At 43.5% G+C, this 23473-nt stretch overlaps 1 protein-coding gene and 1 long non-coding RNA gene across 3 annotated transcripts in view; one reads left to right on the top strand and one right to left on the bottom strand.

Moving 5' to 3' along the window:
• Positions 1-23473, bottom strand: part of LOC136363954 (uncharacterized) — a 465017-nt gene that overhangs the window by 166437 nt on the left and 275107 nt on the right. The gene's annotated exons all lie outside the window — the stretch shown is intronic.
• DOCK1 (dedicator of cytokinesis 1) overlaps positions 1-23473 on the top strand; it is a 269993-nt gene that overhangs the window by 7683 nt on the left and 238837 nt on the right. For both annotated transcript variants that reach the window (XM_066323421.1, XM_066323420.1), the window contains exons 2-5: positions 14016-14099; positions 19033-19073; positions 20893-20948; positions 22474-22570. In XM_066323421.1, the coding sequence (XP_066179518.1) occupies positions 14016-14099; positions 19033-19073; positions 20893-20948; positions 22474-22570 (278 nt within the window). The remainder of the gene's footprint in view (positions 1-14015; positions 14100-19032; positions 19074-20892; positions 20949-22473; positions 22571-23473) is intronic.

Raw genomic sequence — 23473 nt, 5'->3', positions numbered from 1 at the left:
CAAAGCCTGGTGCCGCTGGGAGTTCAGGATTATGGAAAGCTCCACTCTTACCTGTCTCCAGCAGCTTCCCTGCCTCCCAGCTGCTGCTTTAGCCTTGAGCATCCTCCTAACAGTGCCAGCTGGTCTGCAGGAAAAAAAATCTTGGCAGCAGGGAATGGTTCAGGGCGTGGAGCTGGGTGCTTTTTATTGAGGAGTTGCTTCATGCAGCGTGTGCAGTGTCTGTATCAGAAATGAAGTGGAAGCAACTGGTAATAAAAAAAAAAAAAATAAAAAAAGTGCTCCTGTAGTAGACCCTGAGACAGGAAATCTCTCAGTGCTGAGCCAGATGGAAGCTGCTGATGAGAATTGGAGTTTCTGGGTCTTGAGGCAGATGGTGAACGATTGAGAAGGGCGCTTTCCTTTCAGAAAAATCTGCTGTGCATATGACTGCAGCGAGCAAACCCTGCCACGGCTGGGGATTATCCGGGCAGTGCCTCGGAATGCCCTGGAAATGCTGTCCTCTGAAGGAGGGCTTGCACTGCACTTCTGTGCAGAGCTCTGGTGAAATGTGGCCCTTGGGCCAGGAAAGTTGGAGATAAGGGCCTGTGGGAATGTTTCTGTTGATAAATAGGAGGTTAATCTCTCAAAATGGCAGCGTGTGAGTGAAAAGCCACATCAGCATGCCAAGAAATCTTTGACTTTAATTACTATTTATTAAGTAATGGGAAGAGCTAAAAGAGGATGTGTCCAGCAGCTCTTGTTTGATCGACTTGGACTTTTTCCTGCTGCTTTGGGGTGCTGTGGGAGAATTACTGTTCTTTTGCATCAATCTATGGCTCATTTGTGGCTTTAATATAGAAAATAATACTTACACTCAAGCCTTTAGCATGCTCTGCCTAACCTGAGGTAGTGCTGATGTTAGCTGGTGTCCAGCCTCTTTTTTTTTTTTTTCCTTTACATCTCTTCTTTTGTCCTTACACACCAATTCCCACCAATTTTCTGCAGGCATCACCTTGCCATCCCTGCAGGAATTCCTTCCTTCCTGCTCACCCTTTCCCCCAGTATTCTCTTGCCTCACTCTTGCTTGTTACATTTTTCTTGCCATGACTGGTAGGTGTTGGTGTTTCCATCAATCCATCATTTTCTTTGACCAAGAGTTTTAGGTGGAGAAGACTTGAGAGCCTGTTTTATTTCCGTCTGTCAGAGCCTGGTGTGTCTTGTGGGTTTGTTTTTTGGTGTTGTTTTTTTCCCCTTCTGTGGATTGATGTCTGAAGCTTCCAGATTGAAGGGCAAACGGCATGACTCAAACTAGTTGTAAAAAAAGTGGTTTGAGGCATTTTAAATTTTTTAAAAATTGTTTTGGAGATATTTTGTCTTCTGTTTCACATCAGAGTTGATCTGTCGAAGGTTTGTGTTTGGTGTGGCAGGATCCAGCTCTGTCCTTCCCTGCCAGCCTGTCAGCAATATCTCTGTAGCAGCTGACAATCTGTGTCTCACCTCTCTGTCACCTCCACTGGGCTCTTCTGCACTTTTTTGGTGCTGCTCACTGACATTTGGGCATAAAGGAACCAAACTTTTTTGTCCAGGCCGTGGCAGGAATGTGCACAGGAGCAGCTCAGAATTCCTGGAGCACTGGGAACAGCTGGAATTGCCTCCTTTTTAAAATGAATTTAGCGACCTGTGACAAAGCAGTGGATAAAGATCCTTTTTCCAGAGATTTCAGTCATTGAGCTTTTTTGGTGGGAAAACAGTTGTCCTTGCAGTGAAGTGGCTGGAGATGAGAACAGATTTTTTTTTTTGTGGTACAGAGATATTTATTGGCCAGAAGTTTCCGCAGTGTGTGAGTCAAACGGGACAAAACGCCAACCCCAAACTTTGTGATACAGAGCCAGATATTCTTTTGGTATTTATTACACTACACTTTGTTGATTTGTGTTCGTTGGTTGTGTTACTGGAGCGTTTGACTGGAACTAAGACTCTAAAAGGATTAAAAAAGCACATTAGATGTTTATCTGGATAATAGGGACATCTGCAGTTAGGTGGGATTGCTTAAATGCTGAGCGTTGCTGCCCTGAAGAGCTCAGGAGGTGCCCATGGGTGAGGCAGGTTTTTGTGGGCTCTTGATCTGTCTCTGAAGTGTTGATTATTGGAACTGGACTTTGGATTCTGTCTGGTCCCTTTCCTGCTGAATCCCAGTTTTGGGATGTTGATGGAGGTGGTGCCTATGCAAGATTATGGCAAAGGCTTGGCTAAACCAGTGCTGCGGCCACAAACTGGGAATGGGGTCCCATCAGGTGGTGCAGTCCCCATCCCTGGAAGTGTCCAAAACGTGGATGTGGCACCTGGGGACATGGCTTGGTGGTGACCATCGTGCTGCTGCTGGGTTGGCTCTAGGACTGGATCATCTTGGCGTCATTAAGGTTGAAAAGGACCTTTAAGATCAGCAAAGTGTTTTTGGGAAAAATACCTCAAACCTTTTTTAAGAATCAAAGAGTGCCTGAAGTGTTTGGCTTTGTGCTCTGTGGGGTGGGAATTCTTATTCCCAAAAAATAAAGACTGGATATAGCCAGATAAGCACATTTTAGTAAAGCCTTGTGAGAGAATGACTCAGTTTTGATGCAGCTGACATTGTTGGAAGTTTTGTGTGGGTTCAGCTCTGGTTTGATTTTTCTAGTTGAACGTATTCCAGAAGTGATTTATTAACAGATTTTTATCAATCACTGGTGCTGCAGAGGAGGCCTCTGTTTATTTACTGATGAGTGATGGAACTGGTTCAGATTTTTGCCTTAAACACAGAAAGTGCAGTTTGGGCTTCCTGCAGCAGCTGCAGTTTCCACAGTTAGAGCACACAAAGGTGAACGTGTTCCTGGCTGAAAACCAGGACTTTTAATACTTTCAGGGCTTGAATATTTAAAATATTGGCGTAACTGCAGGCTTTTACAGTCTGGGTGTGATACTATCTATAACACAGCGTGCTTAAATCAAGATAAAAACTTCTAAGACCAGAAGTTAATGTAATATATTTGTAAAGTGCTGTCTGGACACTTCCATAACACGTACATTAAAAATTTGGAAAATATAAAATAATTTTGTGGAGGGGAACTGGAATAAATGCGTGCTGGCTTAGGTTTTCAGGAAATGGGTAGTGACAGCTTCATGAAATGCTTGGGTAAACTTAGTGAAAAGTAAAATATTGGTGATCATTAATGAAATCTTGAGTTGTACAGTTGTTTCCTCTCTTGCTGCATCTGCACATGACAGAGTTTTGTGTTGTGTTACCTTTGCATCAGCAGCTGCCTCTTGCTCTTGGGCTATTCACGGAGCAAGAAACGTTTTGATAGTTTAAATTGTTTTTTCTCCAGAGCACCAAAGGCTGCTCAGCAAGAGGGACTGAGTTACATTTCTCCAGGAAAATGGCACTAATAGTCTCCCCACCTCTTCCAACACAGGTCCCACGGCTGGGTGCCCCTGGTGTCTCCAAGGATGCTGTCACCAATTGTTAGCCAGGGCAAACGTGGGATTTATGTATCAAAACCAAGCTGTTTGCTGGACATGAATTGAGTGTTGGCTGTCATTAATTTGGTTTTTTTAATAGTTCTCTTTTGAGGCAGAGGTACTGAGAGTGGAGATGAGTTAAATAGTTGAGAAACAACCAGCAATTTTAGATGAATGCAGTGTTTTTTCAGCAAGAGAAGCAAATTTTAAGGTGCAAGTTCACACACTGTCCAGTCTAGCACAAACCTCTGCTGCCTGTTGGAGCTTTCCAAACAGACCCATGGAAGCAGATTTTGGGAATCACGGCAGGGAAATCACCCTTGAGCTGTGGTTTGGAACAGCACAGAACTCCTTGGCCAGGAGCTGGCTCTGCCCTGGCTGCCAGCAGGCATGTGCTGGGTGCTAATGCCTCACCTCTTTTCAAGGAATTCTCAGGGTGATGCTGGGAAAATAACCTGCCAAAAAAAAAAAAAAAGGGGGGGAAAGAATAATCAAAATACTCCCTTTCTTACAGCGGAGGATTAATATTAATTTATTAGCGACTTACTGCTGGGTTAGTGGCACCTTAATCACCCTCCTGGCATTAATATGTGACCATCAGGGGGGTTTAAAATACATTTTTCCTTGGATGATTATCCTTGGGAAAGCAGGAGCTGTGGCTGTGAAGTATTCTGAATTAACAAGGGCAATTTTGAGGCTCAGGGCAGTGAGGGAAGTAGGAGCAAGGGTTATTTTTGATGTGTTTCAGGAGGCTGAGGGGTGGGGAACCAAGTTCTCACCTGGGAATTCCTGTGTGCATCTGGGATTGATAACTGGGCTACTCCAGCTTTTAAATATTAAACTTTTAGACTATATACATATTAAATATAATTGATAAATTTTAATAGTAATAATAAATAGTTGGACTTGATCCTTGTAGGTCCCTTCCAATTCAGAATATTCTGATATATATTGATAACTGGGCTATACCAGCTTTAAAATACTAATCTTGTAGACTATATACATATTAAAAATCACTGATACATTTTAATAATAAATAGTGGGACTTGATCCTTGTAGGTCCCTTCCAACTCAGAATATTCTGATATATATTGATAACTGGGCTACACCAGCTTTAAAATACTAAACTTTTAGACTATATACATATTAAAATCACTGATAAATTTTAATAGTAATAATAAATAGTTGGACTTGATCCTTGTCCTTTCCAACTCAGAATATTCTGTGATTAGGCTAGAAAAGGCTTTAGAGTTATTGAATCAGCCCATGATAAAGTGAATGGTTGTGACTATACAGGTGAGTTTTCATTGTGCCAAAATTGTGGAGCTCAGTGTCTGGAAGCAGAGATTTAGGGTGTTCTGGTTTTCCCTTTCCCAGAAGTCTGTGAATTTATGGAGTAAAACGTGATGCAAGTCTTTAATCAACATTATCACACTATCGGATTGTATCAGTTGCTTGTTTCTTCCAGAATGAATGCAAAAATCGGTGTGGGCGCACGGGAGTGCCCCGAGGTGGGAAAAATGGAATTATAGGAGTATGGAGTGTGTGTGAGAGCTGCCCCAGTGCTGGTGCAGAGAGGGAGCTGGACAGTGACCCTTTGTTAGGGCCAGTGGCCGAGCCAAGTCCGCTGGAAGCCGCCCGGAGCATGTGATCGCCCCTGGTTTGGAGAAAAACAATTTTTTCCCTGTTTGTTTTTTTTTTTTTTTCTTTTTTCTTTTTTCTTTTTTTTTTTCTTTTTCAAAATGCTGCTCTTATCTTTTAATGCGTTCAGAGCTGTTTCGAGTCGCTCCCATGGTGACGTTTTCCCCCCCTCATTCCGGTGTGAGGGAGAAGTTCAGGGAAAAGTGTGGCTGGTTTCCCATCGCTGCCGTGGCCTGGCTGTTGTGGGAGAGAGGGGGAAAGTGTTGGTGGGTCAAACTGGGGCTCTCAGCAGCTCATTCTTCTCTTTTGGGGGAAGAAGAACGAGTTCCTCGGGGTTTATTTGGGGTCTGTAGTCTTGCTGTTGGAGACAGCCTGATGAGGTGATGGCAAAGGAAAAGAAATGGAGTAAGGTTTGATGTGTAAAAAGCCTCAAACTCCTTCCTGTTTTTTTCTCTCATTCCAGAGGCTTTCCTGAGAAAGGGACGAAGGAATTTTGATTTTGTTTGCCTTTGTAGAAATACTGAGGAGGAAGAACAGTAGGAAATGAAAGCATCTTCCCATCACCTCATTTCCTCCTTGGTTTAGGCTTTATGCTCTGCATCATCAGCTTGGTGTTGCAGTGAATTGTGTCATTGTTTTCCTGTTTGCACAGCAGGGCAAGAGGAGTTTGGACTTGATTTTCATAGTCACTGAAATGCCTATTAAAATACAGGTAAACCATATAAAAATAATAGGGCCATTAAGCTCACTGCTGAAGCAATGCTTAGTGAGAGACACCCTCTTACACAATTCTGCTCTGCAATAGGAATTTGCTGCCATGGCAAGGGAGAGGCTTGAAGAATTAGGGGCTGATGCCTCAGGGATGTTCACAGGGAGCTCTGTGGCCTCCTGGAGCACCAAATTTGGTCTGGGGGAGCTTTGGCATCATTTGTGTGGGTTTAGCCTGGACCAGTCTGTGTTGGGAAGATCTTCAGGGTTTCTGAGTCCCTTTCCCTCTCAGGATTTAAGAGTGAGCTGGTGACATTTGGGATGTTGCACCCGGTGTGTGTTTGTGGGCACAGACTGAGCCGTGAGATGTTTCACCTCAATGTGAGGAACCCCTTTCCATGAAGGAGAGTGCTGGAGCAGCTGCCAGGGAGGGGCTGGAGTCCCCTTCTCTGAGGGACACATTCCAAACCCACCGGGGTGTGCTCCTGTGTCCCCTGCTCTGGGTGGCCCTGCCTTGGTGGGGGCATGGATCATCTCCAGAGGTCCCTTCCAACCCCAGCTGCTTTGGGATTCTGTGGCTGGGTTTGGGAGTTCTCCTTGCCATTGGTGGAGTTGTTGGGATTCTGTGGCTGGTTGGGGAGTTCTTTCCATTGGTGGAGTTGTTGGGATTCTGTGGCTGAATTTGGGAGTTCTCATTCCTGTTGGTGGAGTTGTTGGGATTCTGTGGCTGGGTTTGGGAGTTCTTTCCATTGGTGGAGTCGTTGGGATTCTGTGGCTGGGTTGGGGAGTTCTCATTCCTGTTGGTGGAGTTGTTGGGATTCTGTGGCTGGGTTGGGGAGTTCTCCTTGCTGTTGGTGGAGTCGTTGGGATTCTGTGGCTGGGTTGGGGAGTTCTCCTTGCCGTTGGTGGAGTTGTTGGGATTCTGTGGCTGGATTTGGGACCTCTCCCGGGGCTCTCCTTGCTGTTGGTTTTTATGGATTCTGTGGCTGGGTTTGGGACGTCTCCTTGCCGTTGGTGGAGTCGTTGGGATTCTGTGGCTGGGTTTGGGACTTCTCCTTTCCATTGGTGGAGTTGTTGGGATTCTGTGGCTGGGTTGGGGAGTTCTCCTTGCCGTTGGTGGAGTTGTTGGGATTCTGTGGCTCGGTTGGGGAGTTCTTTCCATTGGTGGAGTCGTTGGGATTCTGTGGCTGGGTTGGGGAGTTCTCCTTGCTGTTGGTGGAGTCGTTGGGATTCTGTGGCTGGGTTGGGGAGTTCTCCTTGCTGTTGGTGGCATTGCTGGTGTCCCCGAGGCGCGGAGCAGGCTGGCCCCGGGGCAGTGCTGGCTGAGGATGGGGTGGGTGCAGTGCAGGGCTGATGGGGCGCAGCAGGCAGGAGAGTGGGTGTGGAGCTGCAGCTCTGCCAGTGCTGGTCACTTCTCATCTCCTGGGGAAGCTCAGCTGGAGGATCTGGCCTGACTCACCACCAGCCCAGGCACATCAGATGCTCTGCCAGCACTGACCATAAGCTGGATGAGTTTCTCCTCCACTCCAGCCTTTAACTCTTGTCCTTCTCCTGCCCGGCAGGTCCCTGGGGGAGTTTTCTACATAGCGGAGTTGAAGCTTTTGCAAATTTTCTAATAACCACGTGTAGAGTCGATTTTGAATTTTGCTGAATTCCAAGCACTGAGGCACTTCCTTGAGGCACAAATCCTTTCTTGGGTGGGCACAGCTAATGCTCAAATGCTGTCCTTGCCTTCCTGGAGGATGGTGGCAGAGCAAGAGCCAAGTTACAGCTCCTTAGTGGCCCCCAGGGGAATGTAAGAGGTCTGAGGCAACATCAAAACTCACTGACTTTGTGATTCCGAGTTACCACAAGACAGATGCCAAAACATCTGCCTCTGGATAATGTTTTGTTTTAGTCTAAATCAGCATCTTGCCTTTTCTGCAAGAGCCAGTGTTGAGAGCTCGGGATGATGTGATTACTCTTTGCAGCCAGGATGTTTCATTTAATGGACTTCTTAATATTAAAAATCAATTTGGATGTTCTTGATTGTGCTTCTTGTTAGCTGTGCATTATGGCACATTAATAATGCTGCTAGAGTCAATAGTGATGTATATATATATATTTTTAGCACTAGTTTCAGCTTTATACCCTCAGTACTTGGTGGTGAAGTCCTCTGAATACAGATTATCCAGAAGGAGGGGGGAGAGCTAATAAAAAGGTGACTGAGCATCTCACTTCATTAGCTCCCTAAAAATGGAGTGTCTGGCTTGAAAGGGGGGAGGAAGGAAAGCAAGAAAGTGAACTTGTTTCTTGGGAATCTCGGCTTCGTCCAGAACTCTTCCATTTCACAGAATCCCAGATTTATTCAGGTTGGAACAGAGCACCAAGATCTTTAAGTCCAATCTGTGCCTGGTCCCCAGCTTGACCCCAGCCCAGAGCACTGGGTGCCACCTCCAGGAATTCCTTGGGCAGCTGCAGGGATGGGGACTCCAAACCTCCCTGGGCAGCCTGTATGGAAGGTGAGACCTCTTAAGATACCATAAAGATGTTACAGAGTAATATTTCCTGGTATTACTTTGCTTTCAAGGCTGTATTAATCATTCCAAACTCAGGAAAGAAACCAAATTATAGTTAACACATTACCAGCTTTATTTTACACTGGCTTTAAAAAAAAATCCCTAAATCATAACTGGGCTCTTTCAATAAAAGCAGACAAATTGCAGAGGTGAAAGCAAAGTCTTTTGTAAATTCTCTGGTATTAAAAGATAGATGAAGGTTTTCCTATTTTCTCCAAAATGAAATTGTCTGATTTGAGTATTCAGGCAGATTCCTCAGTGCTCTGCTACTCCAGAGGAGTTTCTCATTTCTACACCTGAGGCTAATGGAGCAGCAAAAAGAAAAAAGCAGCGTTTGAGTCAGGAGCTGCACCTGAGAGCTGTTAAAGACAATTATTTCATGTGTGCATGAGCCAAGGGTTGATCCTCCTGCCGTCTGTGTTTTCTGGGAGCAGAGCCTGGCCCCAGCCTGGCTGTCCCCTCGTGTCAGGGAGCTGTGCAGAGCCAGAAGGTCCTCCCCTGAGCCTCCTTTTCTCCAGGTTTGATTTCATTCTGTATTTTTTAATGAGTGCAGAAAGGCCAAGCAAACATCTTGGTTTGTCCTACTTGATCTCTGCCAGCAGGACTCAGCTGGGTGGCTGCACTTGGGGAAAGCCCCAAGCCTCAAGTTTGGGGTTGTTCTGGATCTCTGAAGTCTCCTCAGCGTGATAATAATTAATTCACGCTGGGCAGTGAGCGATGAGACACCAGATGGGATGCAGAAGGTGTTGCTGCCCTTGTCCTCTGCTGGGAAACCTCAGGTGTGTGTGCTTGGGGAAGCTTGGTGGCCCTTCCCTCTGTCCCCTCACTTTGGGAGAGGGCAGGCAGGCTGGCACTGTGGGGTTTTCTGAGCCTGCTTTCGGGTTCTCTCACCCTCGGCAGATGCCCTGTGTGGTCATGGAGGAGTTTCCACTTTTCCGCTGTGTGTTTCAGGAATTTGCTGCTCACAGAGAGGAGGAGTGAAAGGAGCTGTCTCACCTTTGGAAGGGAGAGTGGTGATAAATCCTTTTTATCTACTTGAACTTGTGGGGTTTAGGCTAATCCTGTGATAAAAGTCACGTTGGTGGATTTAATCAATAAGATTAGAGCATCACTGGGCAGGAGGAAGCTCGAGCTGGATTTTCTCCTTTAGCTTGGTGGTAACTGTTCAGGTCTGAGAATTTCTCCGGTTTTCTTCTCTCTTCAGGAAATTTTGGGAATGTTTGGATAACAGAATGATTAAAATACTGAGAAAGAGCCCTGAATCAAGCTTCATGAGACAAAACCCAAGGTGAAGGCAGGAGGATCAACCCTTGGCTCATGCACACATGAAATAATTGTCTTTAACAGTTCTCAGGTGCAGCTCCTCACTCAAACTCTGCTTTTTTCTTTTTGCTGCTCCATTAGCCTCAGGTGTAGAAATGAGAAACTCCTCTGGAGTAGCAGAGCACTGAGGAATCTGCCTGAATACTCAAATCAGGCAATTTCATTTTGGAGAAAATAGGAAAACCTTCATCTATCTTTTAATACCAGAGAATTTACAAAAGACTTTGCTTTCACCTCTGCAATTTGTCTGCTTTTATTGAAACAGCCCAGTTACGATTTAGAGATTTTTTTTTTTTAAAGCCAGTGTAAAATAAAGCTGGTAATGTGTTAACTATAATTTGGTTTCTTTCCTGAGTTTGGAATGATTAATACAGCCTTGAAAGCAAAGTAATACCAGGAAATATTACTCTGTAACATCTTTATGGTATCTTAAGATATCTCACCTTTTGTACAGTCAGAAAAAAAAAGCTTTTTCAGTATAAAATTGTGTTACCTTTGTTTGTTTTTTTCTTTTTTCTCACCTCAAGTTCTTCTAGTGTTGGCCTCCTCATTTTTCTGACGTGTGCAGATTCAGGAGTGCAGCTCACTGAGGAATTTATTTTGTGTTCTTGGGCAGTAAATGAGGGTTTGGTGCAATTAGTACAATGGCCTGCTCATTGTTCCTTACTTTATGAGCTCTTAGAGTTGAGAATATGCCTCTTTCTGTGCCCACACTTAATCCTTTGCTTTTGGTGCTTTGGGACTCTGGTGTGGCTGTTGGATTTCATTAAATTAAGCAAAACCTACTTCAGTTCAAAACAAAAGCAACAAACTTAATCAAAAGTTGCACCTCGGGTTTTTAAATATTTTAAGTGATAGCTCAGGATACAGTTGACGAGACAAAATGCAAACATAGCAGTTCCATGCTTTACTCCTCCAGGTTTTGTCTTTTCCTTTTAATTAAAGCCTTGGCATTTGCTCCAATCAAACACTTTCTGTCACAACATCTTTTGATGTCACTGTACATAAAATAAAAACTCCTGTGAGCAGGAGTTATCTGCTTGCAGGGGAGTTTGTGGTGCAGCTCAAGCCTTGCTTTGTCATCACAGGGGTGGAATGCACTTTATAGTTATTTTGGTTGCTTGCTTCACGATCTGTCAATGCTGCTGGGAGCCAGAAATGTGATTTATTTTCTCTTGCAGACATATTTTTCACACATATATATATATATATATTTAAAGATAAATCACCCCTCCCTGGCTCCTCAGTCACTTGAGGTCAGTGGGAGCTGTCGTGGGCAGTAATTACCATTTGATGGCAGTTTGTCATCTCCTGTCACAAGAATTGGTCATTACACTGCAGCTCCTGGTGCCTGACCTTCCTTGTTGTGACAGACACCAGTTTTTAGCACTCTTGGGCATAAATTTCAGTGCCTTTTATTCCTGGCTGCCTTTGATCCGGAGTGTTACCGCGCTGAAATGTCGGAGCAGTGCTCAGCTGAAGTGTGAATTGAGTACAGGACTGGTTTTTAATCTATCATGCAAATTTTTCCTGGCTGAGATGTTCTGCTGTGAGTCAGTGAAGTTGTTTGTCAGGGTCCTGGAGGTGGGAGACTGTCCTTGGATTCATTTTTGGACGTGTGAACATCCCTTGATGGAGCTGTGAGCACTGAAGGGATCTGAGTGAACACCCCAATGATTGTTGGGGTTTTTTTGTGTCACACCGCAGCCACACGAGTTTGGGGCTGTGGAACTTTGTGTGTTCCCTGCTGGGCACAAAAGCTGAAATGAGAATATTTCTGGGGAGTGCTTGCAGGCAGACTGTCCCCCGTGCTCTGTGCTCACACTGCCATCATCCCTCTGCCCAGGGATGCTCATTTTTGTTAACGTGGTCCTCAGAGCCCCCTTCTCCTGCATTTATGGCTTTCAGATACCCCAGATACCTGGGAGGGAGGGTTTATCTGTCTCTGATAATGACCAAATTAAGGAAAACATTAAAACACAAGTAGCTTGGCTTGTTTTGATGTCAATACAAACTGTTACTTTCTAAAACCTTCACTTAAATCTTGGTGGTCTTGGTCTCTGCAGTGCCCCTGACCTTGATTCCTTTTACCCTGTAATGTGTTTTTATTCCATTGATAATCTTCCACAGTGTTTCCCAAACTGGGTTTTTTATCCACTTGTGCACTCAAATTTATTTATTTACTGAACTCTAAAGTTTGTCAAGCTTTAGACTCCTCTGTCGACTCTGCAGAGACAAGGACCCAGCCAGCCTGGGTGGGTTATTTATTGGTGATCCAATGGATTATGGATTTATTTATTGGTGATCTGGTTGCGAGCTGGGAAGAACAAACAGGAATTATATGAGCATATATAATTATTAATAATCATACTATTATTATTAATACAACAACACTATAATAATAATACATTAATATGGTTATAATCAACATTATAATGACATTAACAATATATTATAATGACATTAACAATATATTATAATTGATGTAATAGAATATTTTTAATAATATAATTTAATAATAGTTTTATTTAAAATAATAATAATACTACTATAACTAGAGGCTGGAACTGGAGGCAGCAGTGTTCTGTGCTCGTGCTCTGTGAACTCCTGCTCTGCAGATTTCCTCTGAGAGCCACGTGTCACTTGTCCAGGTCTTTCTGTTCCAGTAAAACATCCCTGAGTCCTGCCCTGGAAACTGAGGCAGAGGGAAAAGCAGTGGTGGGAACCTGAGGGGTGGTAGGAATTTGGGAGGTAATTATGATGTTGCAAAAAATAGTGAGAAATTCTGGTTTTTGGGTGTTCTTGATCCTCCTCCTTGGAGGGAGTAGCTGCAGTTGTAAATTGAGGAATAAACTTTTGTGGGTCCAGCTTGACTAAAGTTCTTCACTTTCAATCTTGTGAAATATTTCAGTCTCTGCCTTCAATCCTCCTTGGTATTGGAAGATTTTCTTTTTCTCCTGCAGAGAGTTTACTCCATATAAAACTTAAAAAATCGGCTTTAAGAGTTGTAAATGTTTCGCTTTTCAGATCATGAGGGTTTTTTCCCCAACCAAGCCTGGTTTGGAGCATTCTTTGTCAGATGAATTTGTGACCATTGCCAATCTCAGTGCTCCAGAAGTGCCCAGATTTTTTTTTTTTTTTTTTTTTTTTTTTTTTTTTTTTTTTTTTTTTTGGAAGTGGCAGGGAGGAGTGATCTTGGAGTTACTGTTGGATTTGTTGTAGTTTATTGTACAGTGGGTTTGTGCAGTTGCCTCTGGCACTCAGACATTCTGAAATCATATTTTTTCAACACCCTGTGCTTGCAGTAAATGACTGAAGTGGCTGAGAAATCATCCTTTAATGTTAGCCTGGCAATTTGAGATTTCTAAAGACACTTTGGAAGTTTTCTGTGTGTTGAGCTGACAGGGGAAGACAGAGCAGTTCTTTGTAGAGCTGCCTAAAATTGACACAAAGTGCTGTGGAAGGCTGGCAAATACAACAAAAATTGAGTGTATTGCCGTGAAGAAGCAGAGCATTATAAACAGAGTGAGGGACAGCTTGAGAAAGTGAACTTGTGGGGTTTTTTTTTTGTTGTTGTTGTTACGAAGGGAAATATTAATGAATTTAAGAACTTAGCTAAATTTTTAAAGGATTTTTAAAAATTTCTTTGGTGGATTTGTTACCATCTTTTCTGTTAGAGCTGGGATGAAATGCTCGAGAGACACAGTTTGTGTTTGGACTCAGATGTTTATTAATTCTCATCTCTGTTACAGTCTCACAGGTTGTGAGTTCTACCTAACAAAGTGAAAAATGGCTCTGTCTCTGTCTCTCTACAAAATCTTTTAAGCACAAACTGTCCAATTATCAAATGACACCTAAATTATTTTTACTTTTAACCCAATAACCAACCACCCGTGGCTGCAATGGGGATTTTTGTATCCAATTACAAAACACCACCCAGAGCCATGGAGGAGAAGGTGAAAAAGAAGAATTTAACCTCTGCCCTAAAACCTCCATCTTGCTTTATATATATTACTATATTATAAACCCTTAAATTTTTTTTCCCACCCTGTGATATCCCACACTTCTATCCAAACCCCACACCCACAATCCCAGTGCTGTCACTCAATTTTGGGAGCCTTTTCCAGGGCTCAGGTCACTGTTTTCTTGGGGGTCAGCACAAAACCCTGAAATTCTCAATGCTTAGGGCTCCAACAGTTTTTTACAAAAAGATTTAGGATGGGAATAAGGAGTAATAAAAGCAGGGGTGTGGAGAAGCACCTGGAGTCGTGTTGCCTTGCCTGTGCTAACAGCAGTGTTCCCTCTCTCCAGCTCTCTACAACTACGATGCCAGGGGGCCAGATGAGCTTTCCTTACAGATCGGTGACACCGTGCACATCCTGGAAACTTATGAAGGTAAGATGGTAAAAACTGAATTGAAAAATAGGATTTTTTTGAGGGAGAATTATTTTTTCTGTTTGTGACTTTCTCGTGTTATGAAGGGATGAAGCGGGAGCTGGAGCAAACGGAGGCACGTGGTTGATGGGCTGGTGAATAAGCACTGGGTTTTTTGGGGGAGAAGAATTTTCACACAGCTGGCTTTGTAGCATTTCCTCCACACTAGAGAAATTAGGGATGCTTTTTGGGCACCCTTGGGTCGTGCAGAAGAACGTGCTGCTGCAAGAAATTTAATCTGAATTTGAAAGTCACCTGGGTCCTAAGTTATTGACGTGTCTCTTCTGAGGTTGGTGTCTGTGTTAGTGACTTCAGACTTTTCCAGAGACCTCTTTTGATAAGTGTGTTCTACAAACATCATCTGCACCAAAATCTTCCCTCCCTGATCCCCTGTACGAGGGAATTTCAGTGCTGAGTTTGATAATCAGCATAATGTGGAAATTGTCACAACGTTTTCGGCTCTTAACCCAAGCAAAATGAAACTCTTCCATTGCATCCTTGAGTTGAAATTTTATGGCATGGTGCAGTTTGGAAAGTGTGGGGAACACAGAGCTAAACCACGTGTTTAAAATAGTGTAACACTGTTTGTCTTGTGGAAAACTGATTTATATATTTATATGTAAATTATAAATATGTATTACATATAAGCAATATATGAAATATATGAAATATATAAAACAACACATATAAATACGTATTATAAGGATATAGATGTATTTACATATTATTAAATATATTTATAAATTATGTATTGATTTAATTTGCTTCTCTAGACATGGATCTTTTGGTTGATCTGGGTGGTAAATTAATTTTAGTTATTGGCTTAATTGGATTTTTTAAAATGCTATATTTACTGAAACAAACAGTGCTATTTCAACAAGAGTTGATCATTACTTTAAGTGGAATTTTGGAATTTTCTCATTATTCCTGGGCTGGCCTTTTCTTAGAGCTCAGTTTTGCTGCTGTGATGCCAAGTTTGACTCTGAGCAAAGCAATCCTTCCACTGTCTGATGATGCTTAAATAAACCCCCAGTAATGCAAATATTTTAAATGCAGATGGAGCGATTCAAGCATTGCACAGCTTTGTGCTTTTATATATAAATAGATTTATTTAATGAATGTGGCAGAAACTGAGCAGGGAATGTAAAACTCTATCAAATGCTGAAACCCTCTCAAATGCTGACTGTTCCCAAATCAGTGGGACAATGGGGATGAGCCACAGGGTTGGAATATTAGGAAAACCTTCACCCTCTCGGGGTTTGGAGCACATGGGATGAGTTCATGGTACAAGAAGTGCAAATTCCCTGTTCTCCCAGGCACTGAGGCTCATTCCTGACCTGCTGAGATGGGGATTTAGACACAGGAACTCTTGTTCAGGATTAGGGGATTGTTTGAGTTGTTTGATCTCCTGGTTTGTCTGGATGAAATTGGTGTGGGTTGTGCCCCTGGGAGGTTTTGTACCTGACAAATTTCCAGGTCTGTGCCTGGGACTCACCTGCCCCTGGCCAGGCTGAGCTGGGAATGGGCCCAGCCAAAGGAAAACCCTCTGATTAAAGAATCCTGGGACAGAAAAGTTGGTGGAAGGGTCAGTAAAAGCCTTTTTGCTGAGCATTTGGGATTTTGCCTTTCCTACCCCTTTTCCCTGTGGGCTTTTTTCATGGATACCTGCTGGAGTCCACATTCTGCTCCTCCCATCCTGCTGTACATCGACTATTCTAAGTTGGTTTTTTGCAATAATTCCTAAATTGAGAGTGGTTTTGAGGACTGGTCAGTGTCTGTGGGCTTTGGAGTGGTAGAAATTTGAGTTTTTTGTTTTTTTTTTCCTCCATCTGTACTGCCAAGAGAAACTCCTGGGAAATCCTTGCTCAGGTGGGTCTCTGCAGAAGACAGATGAGGAGTTGGAAGGGCTCAGTCTCACATCCATAGTCTAGAAGATCTGGTTTTAGGACAGGTGTAGGATATCTGTTGATGCCATGTACTGGAATTAATTTCTGAGTTGAAACTTTTCCCTTATGTTTAAAATAATATTTACTTCTGTTGTCCATGAGTAGAATTTATTTTGGAATTTGTGTTGATTATTAACATTTTGACATTTTAAATTCTGATTGTGAAAACTTTTTTTTTTCCCCTCTGAAATGCAAAAAAACTGTGTAGAAAGAATTCAGTTTATGGATCCTGTAAAGTTTCAGTCTTGGTGAAAACTTCCCCTATTTTTATGGGAGTGAGGAGACTGGAAATGAATGTGCACATTTCACTATTAAATACCAAATTTGTCTTCTTCCAGGAATCAAAGTAAAGATGAAGCTACTTTTTAGCCTAATTAATGTTGCAAATAAAATTAATTTTTTTTCTTTTAGGAAGCATTTTAGTTTATTTTTCAGTTAAAAGACTTTCTCTGTCCCTCTAATCAATTCCTTAGAGGAAAAGCCAAACAGGAAAGTCATAGGAATTCCTAAATATCCTGCTCTGCAGGAGAGGAAGATTGCATTTTCTAGCAGATACCCTAAAACCCAAATATTTGCCACATTCTGATTTCCAGATCTTTATTGTCTTAATTCTGTTTCTTGACATTATTTGATGGAATGGGCAGATGGAACCATGTGATCAATAGATGTGTCCTCATTAAGGGGAATTGCTGGGAAATGTAACAGAAAATCAACCTCAAAGCCAAGATTAACAGTTGGAGCATCAATTAATTTTCAGTGCTGCCATGGGGAGGGAGTTTGGCTTCCCAAATAATGGTTTTCACAGAATTTACTCTTGATATGATGGGGAAGTTTAGTTTTTGTTGCAGGTTTGCCTGTTTGTCTCTGAATGCAGTGTAACTGTGTCAGAAATGGATGCTTTGTTTGAGGGTAACCACAGCAAGTTCTTGAGGGTCTTTTGCAGCTTTGAAAACCAGAAATATTTCATTGGTGTCTTCTTAGCTGAGCATTTCCTTGGATGCACATTTCCAGCTGTTTGGTCCCAGATTTCTTAAGGGCAAGGTCTGGTCTTGAACAGGTTCAAGGATGAGGAATTCTCAACCTGTGCCAGTGCATCCTCTCCTTCCCAGGGAGGGAATTCCTGGAATCCCCCAATGCTTTGGGCTGGAAAGGACCTTAAAGCTCATCCAGTGCCATGGCAGGGACACCTCCCACTGTCCCAGGCTGCTCCAACCCCAGTGTCCAGCCTGGCCTTGGACATTCCAGGGATCCAGGGGCAGCCACAGCTGCTCTGGGAATTCCATCTCAGCTCCTTCCCATACTCACAGGGAAAAATTCCTGCCTAAAATCTCACCTAAATCTCCCCACTTTCATCTTAAAGCCATTCCCTGTGTCCTGTCCCTCCATCCCTTGTCCCCAGTCCCTCTCCAGCTCTCCTGGAGCCCCTTTAGTCCCTGGAAGGGGCTCTGAGCTCTCCCTGGAGCTTCTCCTCTCCAAGTGAACATTCCCAGCTCTCCCATGGTTTTGGGGAGTTGTTTAGAGATGGTTTCACCTGTGTAAGTGACCCTGCCCTGTCCCTGGCCAGCCCCAGCAGCTCCAGTTGAAGCAGTGAGAGCTGCAGGTGCAAACTGGGCTCCTGCACAGCTCCAGGCTGGACACCAGCCCCAGCAGGGAGGAGCCTGGTTGGACCTGCCTGGCCACATCAGCCCCAATGCAAGGAGCAGCAGTGCAGCCAGTTCTCCAAGGCAGGTTTGGGCTGCTCTCTTCCCCACCATCCTGGCAGCTCTGGCTGCAAAACTTCAAGAAGCAGAAGTTCATCCGTGGGGAGCTGTCTTTGCCACAGGGCTTTTATTCCCCAGGTGCCCTGGGATGTCCTGGAGGCAGCACAGGAGCTGGGCTGGGAGGAGAAATATTGGCTGGTTGTTGTTCAGTTTGTGCAGCTCATCTCATCAGAGCTGGTGTTGTTCAGCAGTTTAAACTCCAGGATTACAAAACTGTGAGAATTGAGGTTTTTTGTTAGGATTGGAGTCTGTGCACGGATTTCAGGCAATGGAGGGAGCACAGGCAGGAATGCTTTGCCTCCTTTGCAGCTGAGCAGGGCTGGGAGTGCTGATTTCAGCAGTAGTTTGGTGTTCCTCTGGCAGCAGTGGGAATGTGGGATGTGAGGATGTGGCTGCCTCTGTCGGGTGTTGGGTCAGTGTGGTGGTTACAGACCCCAGATTTTTGAGGTGGCACTAAACCAGCCCCAAGTGCTGCAGGGAAAAGGTGATGAATCCCTTGGGCTGCAGGAGAGCAGACTGCAAAATCCCCTGTGCTTGAGCCTTTAATTTGGGGTTCTGGTCCCAGAGTGTGCATAATGAATTTATCAGCATGTGTTGACTTCATGAAACTTTCTCCTTGTTCTGGGACTGGGACTACAGTTTTTACTCCAAATCTGCTTTTTGACCTCCCCTTTGCTGTCCAAGCCCTCCTGTGCCAGGCTGGAGGGGAGGATGATGCACCCCGACTCAGTTTTCCAGAAAGGCTCCTTGCTTTTGTATTTTGATGTGACCCCTAAATTCCAAAGTGTTCCTGTTCCCTGGTGAGATGGCTAACAGCTGAAAATGTGAATTGATGAAATCTAAGTGGGTTTTGAAATGGAAGTGGTCTATCAATAAATTTTTGTCAAGTTAATGCTCTTAAGTTGCTTTTGTGTTTGTGAATTAGTAATTAAAATTAAGTGCACAGCAATTAAACACATTGTGTAAACCACCATCTCTGCCCTGTACTTCTCTCCATTATCACTCTGATTTTGGACCTTCCAGAATACTTGTTTTATCCAGATAGGTGGAAAACTGAAATCCAGATGGGCTGTGCAGGGCTGGAGCATGATCAGAAACCGCCTGACAGTGCTGTTGAGCTGGGAAGGAGCAGCTGGGAGGTGCCATAAATGAACTTTTTAATGCTTTTCCCCCTTTTTTCTCTCCTAGGCTGGTACAGGGGTTACACACTGAGGAAGAAGTCCAAGAAGGTGAGTGTGGCCAGAGTGTGGTCCTCATTTTTCTCTGGGAATACGGTGGGTTTTGGCACCGAGTGTGTGGGTTTGGGGGAGCTGGATCCCAGGTGTGCCCTGGCCCCTGCTGTCTGTGTCCTCAGCCTCTGCTCAGTGGGAATTTTTCAAGTTAATGAAAACTTATTTTAGCAAGGTCTAGGAGATGAGTGGCACATCCAGCTCTGCAAAGGGAGGACGTGGAGCTGCTGGAGAGAGCCCAGGGCAGGCACAGGATGAGCAGAGGATGGGAGGAAAGGCTGCCACAGCTGGGATTGTTCAGCCTGGAGGGGAGAAACTTTGGGCTGAGCTCAGGGTGGCCTCCCAAAGCCTGAAGGAGCTGCAGGAAACGTGGAGAGACACTTTTGGACAGGGGATGGGGGGACAGGACAAGCGGGAGTGGGCCTAAGCTGATGGAGGGGAGATTTAGGTGGGATATTGGGGAGAAATTCTTCGCTGTTAGAGTGAGGAGGAGCTGGGATGGAATTCCCAGAGGAGCTGTGGCTGCCCCTGGATCCCTGGCAGTGCCCAAGGCCAGGCTGGACACTGGGGCTGGAGCAGCCTGGGACAGTAGGAGGTGTCCCTGCCATGGCAGGGTGGCACTGGATGAGCTTTTAGGTCCCTTCCAAGCCAGGCTATTTTATATTTCTGTGATCCCAGTTATTCCAATTTAAAGGTAAATCTAAATCTTGACACCTATCATCTTTTCTTTGTGCAGTAACTGCTGCACCAAACCTTTCCTCTGTAAAACGTTCAGACCTTGATGTTCTCCTTGGTCTGAAGAGGCTGACCCTGCTGCTGTCAAATACTGCATTGCTGCTGAGATGCAGCCTGCAGCAGTTGCAGTGGGTGAAATGCAGCTGGAAATGGAGCCTGACCTTGGGAATTTTCAGTGGTTCCCTTTGGAGAGAGGAGGAGGCTTCTCCTGCAGTGGAATTTCAATGTGCACCAAGGGCTGCATTTACAGCAGCTTTTCTGAAATGAGAAGAGAGGAAACCACACAAATACTGGTTGTGTTTTTATTTTTTGAGCCTTTTGCTTCATAGTAGTAATTAAACAAAATTAAACTTCAGGGTTTGCTGCTGGTTTTTTTCACTGAAATAGTGCAAATGCCACGTTTGCCTCCAGAGGTGTGTTTTTAGTTGTTTCCATGTCTAAAAGAAGAGAGTTGGGTGGTTTATCCCACCCATTTCCTTACCAGGCTTGGGTTTTTATTTTATTTTTGTACTTTTCATTTTGTGTGTGTGTGTGAACACATTGAATTTCTTACAAACCATATTTCGTGAACGTGCTTTTTACTGTCTGAGAAGCAATTAAACATTTTTCCTGCCTTAAATTAATTCCACGTGTTGCTGCATTTGTCTGGCTGCCACCAAATTTAGTGATTTTTAAATATTTTTTTAAACTGGGGTAAAAATGCCCATGCACTATTTCCCCCAGTGGCTTCCCAAGAATTCCTGTTATTGCATTCCCAGATGATCAGAAAACTGAACTCCTCCCTTGAAGGGCAAAACGGTGGAATTTGCTTTATCAGCTTGACTTGGATTATTTTAAAAATATTATTTTATTTCTGGCCTCTTGATTAATTTAGAATATTTCTCCAGAGAAGCTGTAAGGTTGCAGTAACATCTTGAAAGGACAGGCAAAGCACAAATTGAATATATATTAAAAAAGTCCCAAGCACAGCTCATCTGATGTGAATGGCTCTGCACACCCAGCGGTGTTTTGGCATATTTTAGGTAATAAACACAACATATTGTATGCAAATGATTAAATAACCCTTTTTTTTCCCCTCTCCAAGGGCATATTCCCTGCCTCCTATATCCATCTTAAGGAAGCAATCGTTGAAGGCAAAGGGTAAGTTAGATTTGAAAAGGGCAAAACTCCTTTTTCCTGTTTTATCCACGTCATTTCAGTGCATTGCCAGGTTACTTACACTTGTTTCCAGGTCGTTTCCTGCCTCCCTGAGAAGTTATTTTGTAATTTTCCTGTTCCTTTCCCTGGTGTGTGCAATAGTTTGAGCTGTATTTGTTGTTCAGCAGCTCTTCAGATCCTTTTGTGTCTAATCAGCTTTGCTGGACCTGCAGGTAAAAGTCTGTAACGTGAGGATAAAAGTTGAGTTAAAACCCAGGAAATTTAACCCAATCTAATCCCAGAGGAAAAAGGAGGTGGACTGAAATGAATAAAAATCATTACCCAGGTGTGAAATGGAGTGAAACAGGATTAAAATGCTTTATTCCTTTGTGCTTGTTTTATTTTTGTACTCTGTTAAATATGTAAATGATCAAACTGCTAATCATGAGATTGCTGCATAATGACATCTTCCTTGCTGATTGCAAAACTGCCTTTAAGTACAGTTAAAGGCACTTACTGCAGTATTCAAAGTTACCTCTGCAATATTCAGAGGTCTGGCTGGTGTTTGTCACCTCCATGGCACCTCATCTTAAGACAAATCATACAGAAACTTCATGGTAGTGAATTGAATCTGGATTTTTCGTTGCAAGACCAATATTTTGAAAAAAAAGAACAATTAAAGAGGATTGTAGGTTGAGCACATCTGTTTTTTTTTATCTTGGTTGTTTCTCATAAAATAAATAAGTAATGAATGTTACAGTGAGGTGTGCATTGGTGTCCTTGGGAGTGTAGAAATGAGGAGAGGGTGGGGAAAATTTTTAGGGTTTGAAGGGATAGGATAAGAGAGGATGGCCTTAAACTGAAGGAGGGCGGGGCTGGATGGGATTTTGGGCAGGAATTGTTCCCTGGGAGGGTGGGCAGGGCTGGCACAGGGTGCCCAGAGAAGCTGTGGCTGCCCCTGGATCCCTGGCAGTGCCCAAGGCCAGGTTGGAGTATCCTGGGACAGTGGAAGATGTCCCTGACCATGGCATGGGGTGGAACAAGACCATCTTTGATCCCTTCCAATCTCAACCATTCCATGATTCCATCATCTGAGCACATCAAAGCACCTTTTATGTGGTGTGGCTTTACTGGTGTCCAGTGCTTCAATATCTGATAATGTCTTATTTCTGCTTATAAATTTATAACAAGTGATGTTAATTCCAGCCCAGTTCTATTCAGTTCCCTTTGGAAGTGGACAGTTCTTCCTTAGGAATTATTCTCTAGGTCAGGTGATTTAGATTAGATATCAGCACAAAAATTTCCACAGAGGAGGCTGCTCTGTGCTCTGGTGGTGTCACCATTCCTGGAATTGCTCAGGAATCGTGTGGATGTGGCACTTGGGGACATGGCTTAGTGGTGACCATGGTGGTGCTGGTCACACTCAATCACCTTAAAGCTCCTTCCAAACTTTAATAATTCTGTGGTTCTTTATTCTCACTGAAGCTGCTGCTTAATTTCAGCCTCTTTTTGAACTCTTCCCCTTCAGCCAACACGAGACTGTGATCCCCAACGAGCTGCCCCTGATCCAGGAGGTGACCACCACGCTGAGGGAATGGTCCATCATCTGGAGACAGCTCTATGTGGTGAGCACAGCTCAGGAAAACCTTCACCCTGCCAGAGTTCGGTGGGAAAAGTGGGGCTGGGAAAGGGACAGGGAGAAACAGGAGGGAGCTGATATTTGTGAAGGAATTCTCCATGAATTTCCCCTTCCGTGGTTGTTTCTAAAGGCTGCTTTCAGTGCTGAACATCCTTGTGGCATCATCTCTGTTAAAGCATAAATCTCAGTTGTTTTTTTGTGCTTGTTGAAGCACAAATCTCTTGCCTGTTTTCTTAGATCTTCTTATTTTCTTTTTTGGGCTGTAACATTGATCCAACAATAATTTGAGCAGTTACAATCCCCTTTTTTGTATATGCTTTACCATAGAAAATGTTTGATTTTTAAGATGTACACAGGATTGGAGTAATTTAACGTGTAATTTTATTAAAGAAATTAAAGAAATGTTTTTCAGGCTGTTTCTTAAGGCTGTCAGTCTCTGTTATGAAATAACTTGAGTATTTAATGTTGAATTTGAGGGTGTAAACTGAAAGCTTTGTAAAATTACCAGTGTAGGCCTTTAACTTCTCAGTATTCCTTTACATAAAGTTGACTGTTCCCAAATTTTTACACCTTAATTTGCACACTTGTTTCTTTTGATACATGAAGGCTTCAACCACAGAAGAATACATTCTTAGAAATTTGCAGTGATAATTATTGATATAATAATTATTGATAGTCTCACTGATGAGAAGATACAAAAGCAGAGGTGAAGGTGCACGTGAATAGGACCAAGAGTTCAAAGTTACATTTAAATAAGTGCAGTTCAGATAAAAAAGTAAATTTAAATGAGTTCAGTAAAGCAAGGCCTGATGTGGGATTTAAGGTGCCTGGCCCACATTTGTGATGCTCTCATTGTGCAAGGTCACTGTAACAAGATAATGGGAACACG

Source organism: Sylvia atricapilla, chromosome 8 (genome assembly GCF_009819655.1).
Source record: "Sylvia atricapilla isolate bSylAtr1 chromosome 8, bSylAtr1.pri, whole genome shotgun sequence".
NCBI lineage: Eukaryota > Metazoa > Chordata > Aves > Passeriformes > Sylviidae > Sylvia > Sylvia atricapilla.
Note: the sequence above shows the minus strand (reverse complement) of the source record. Positions and strands in the feature narration are given on the sequence as shown.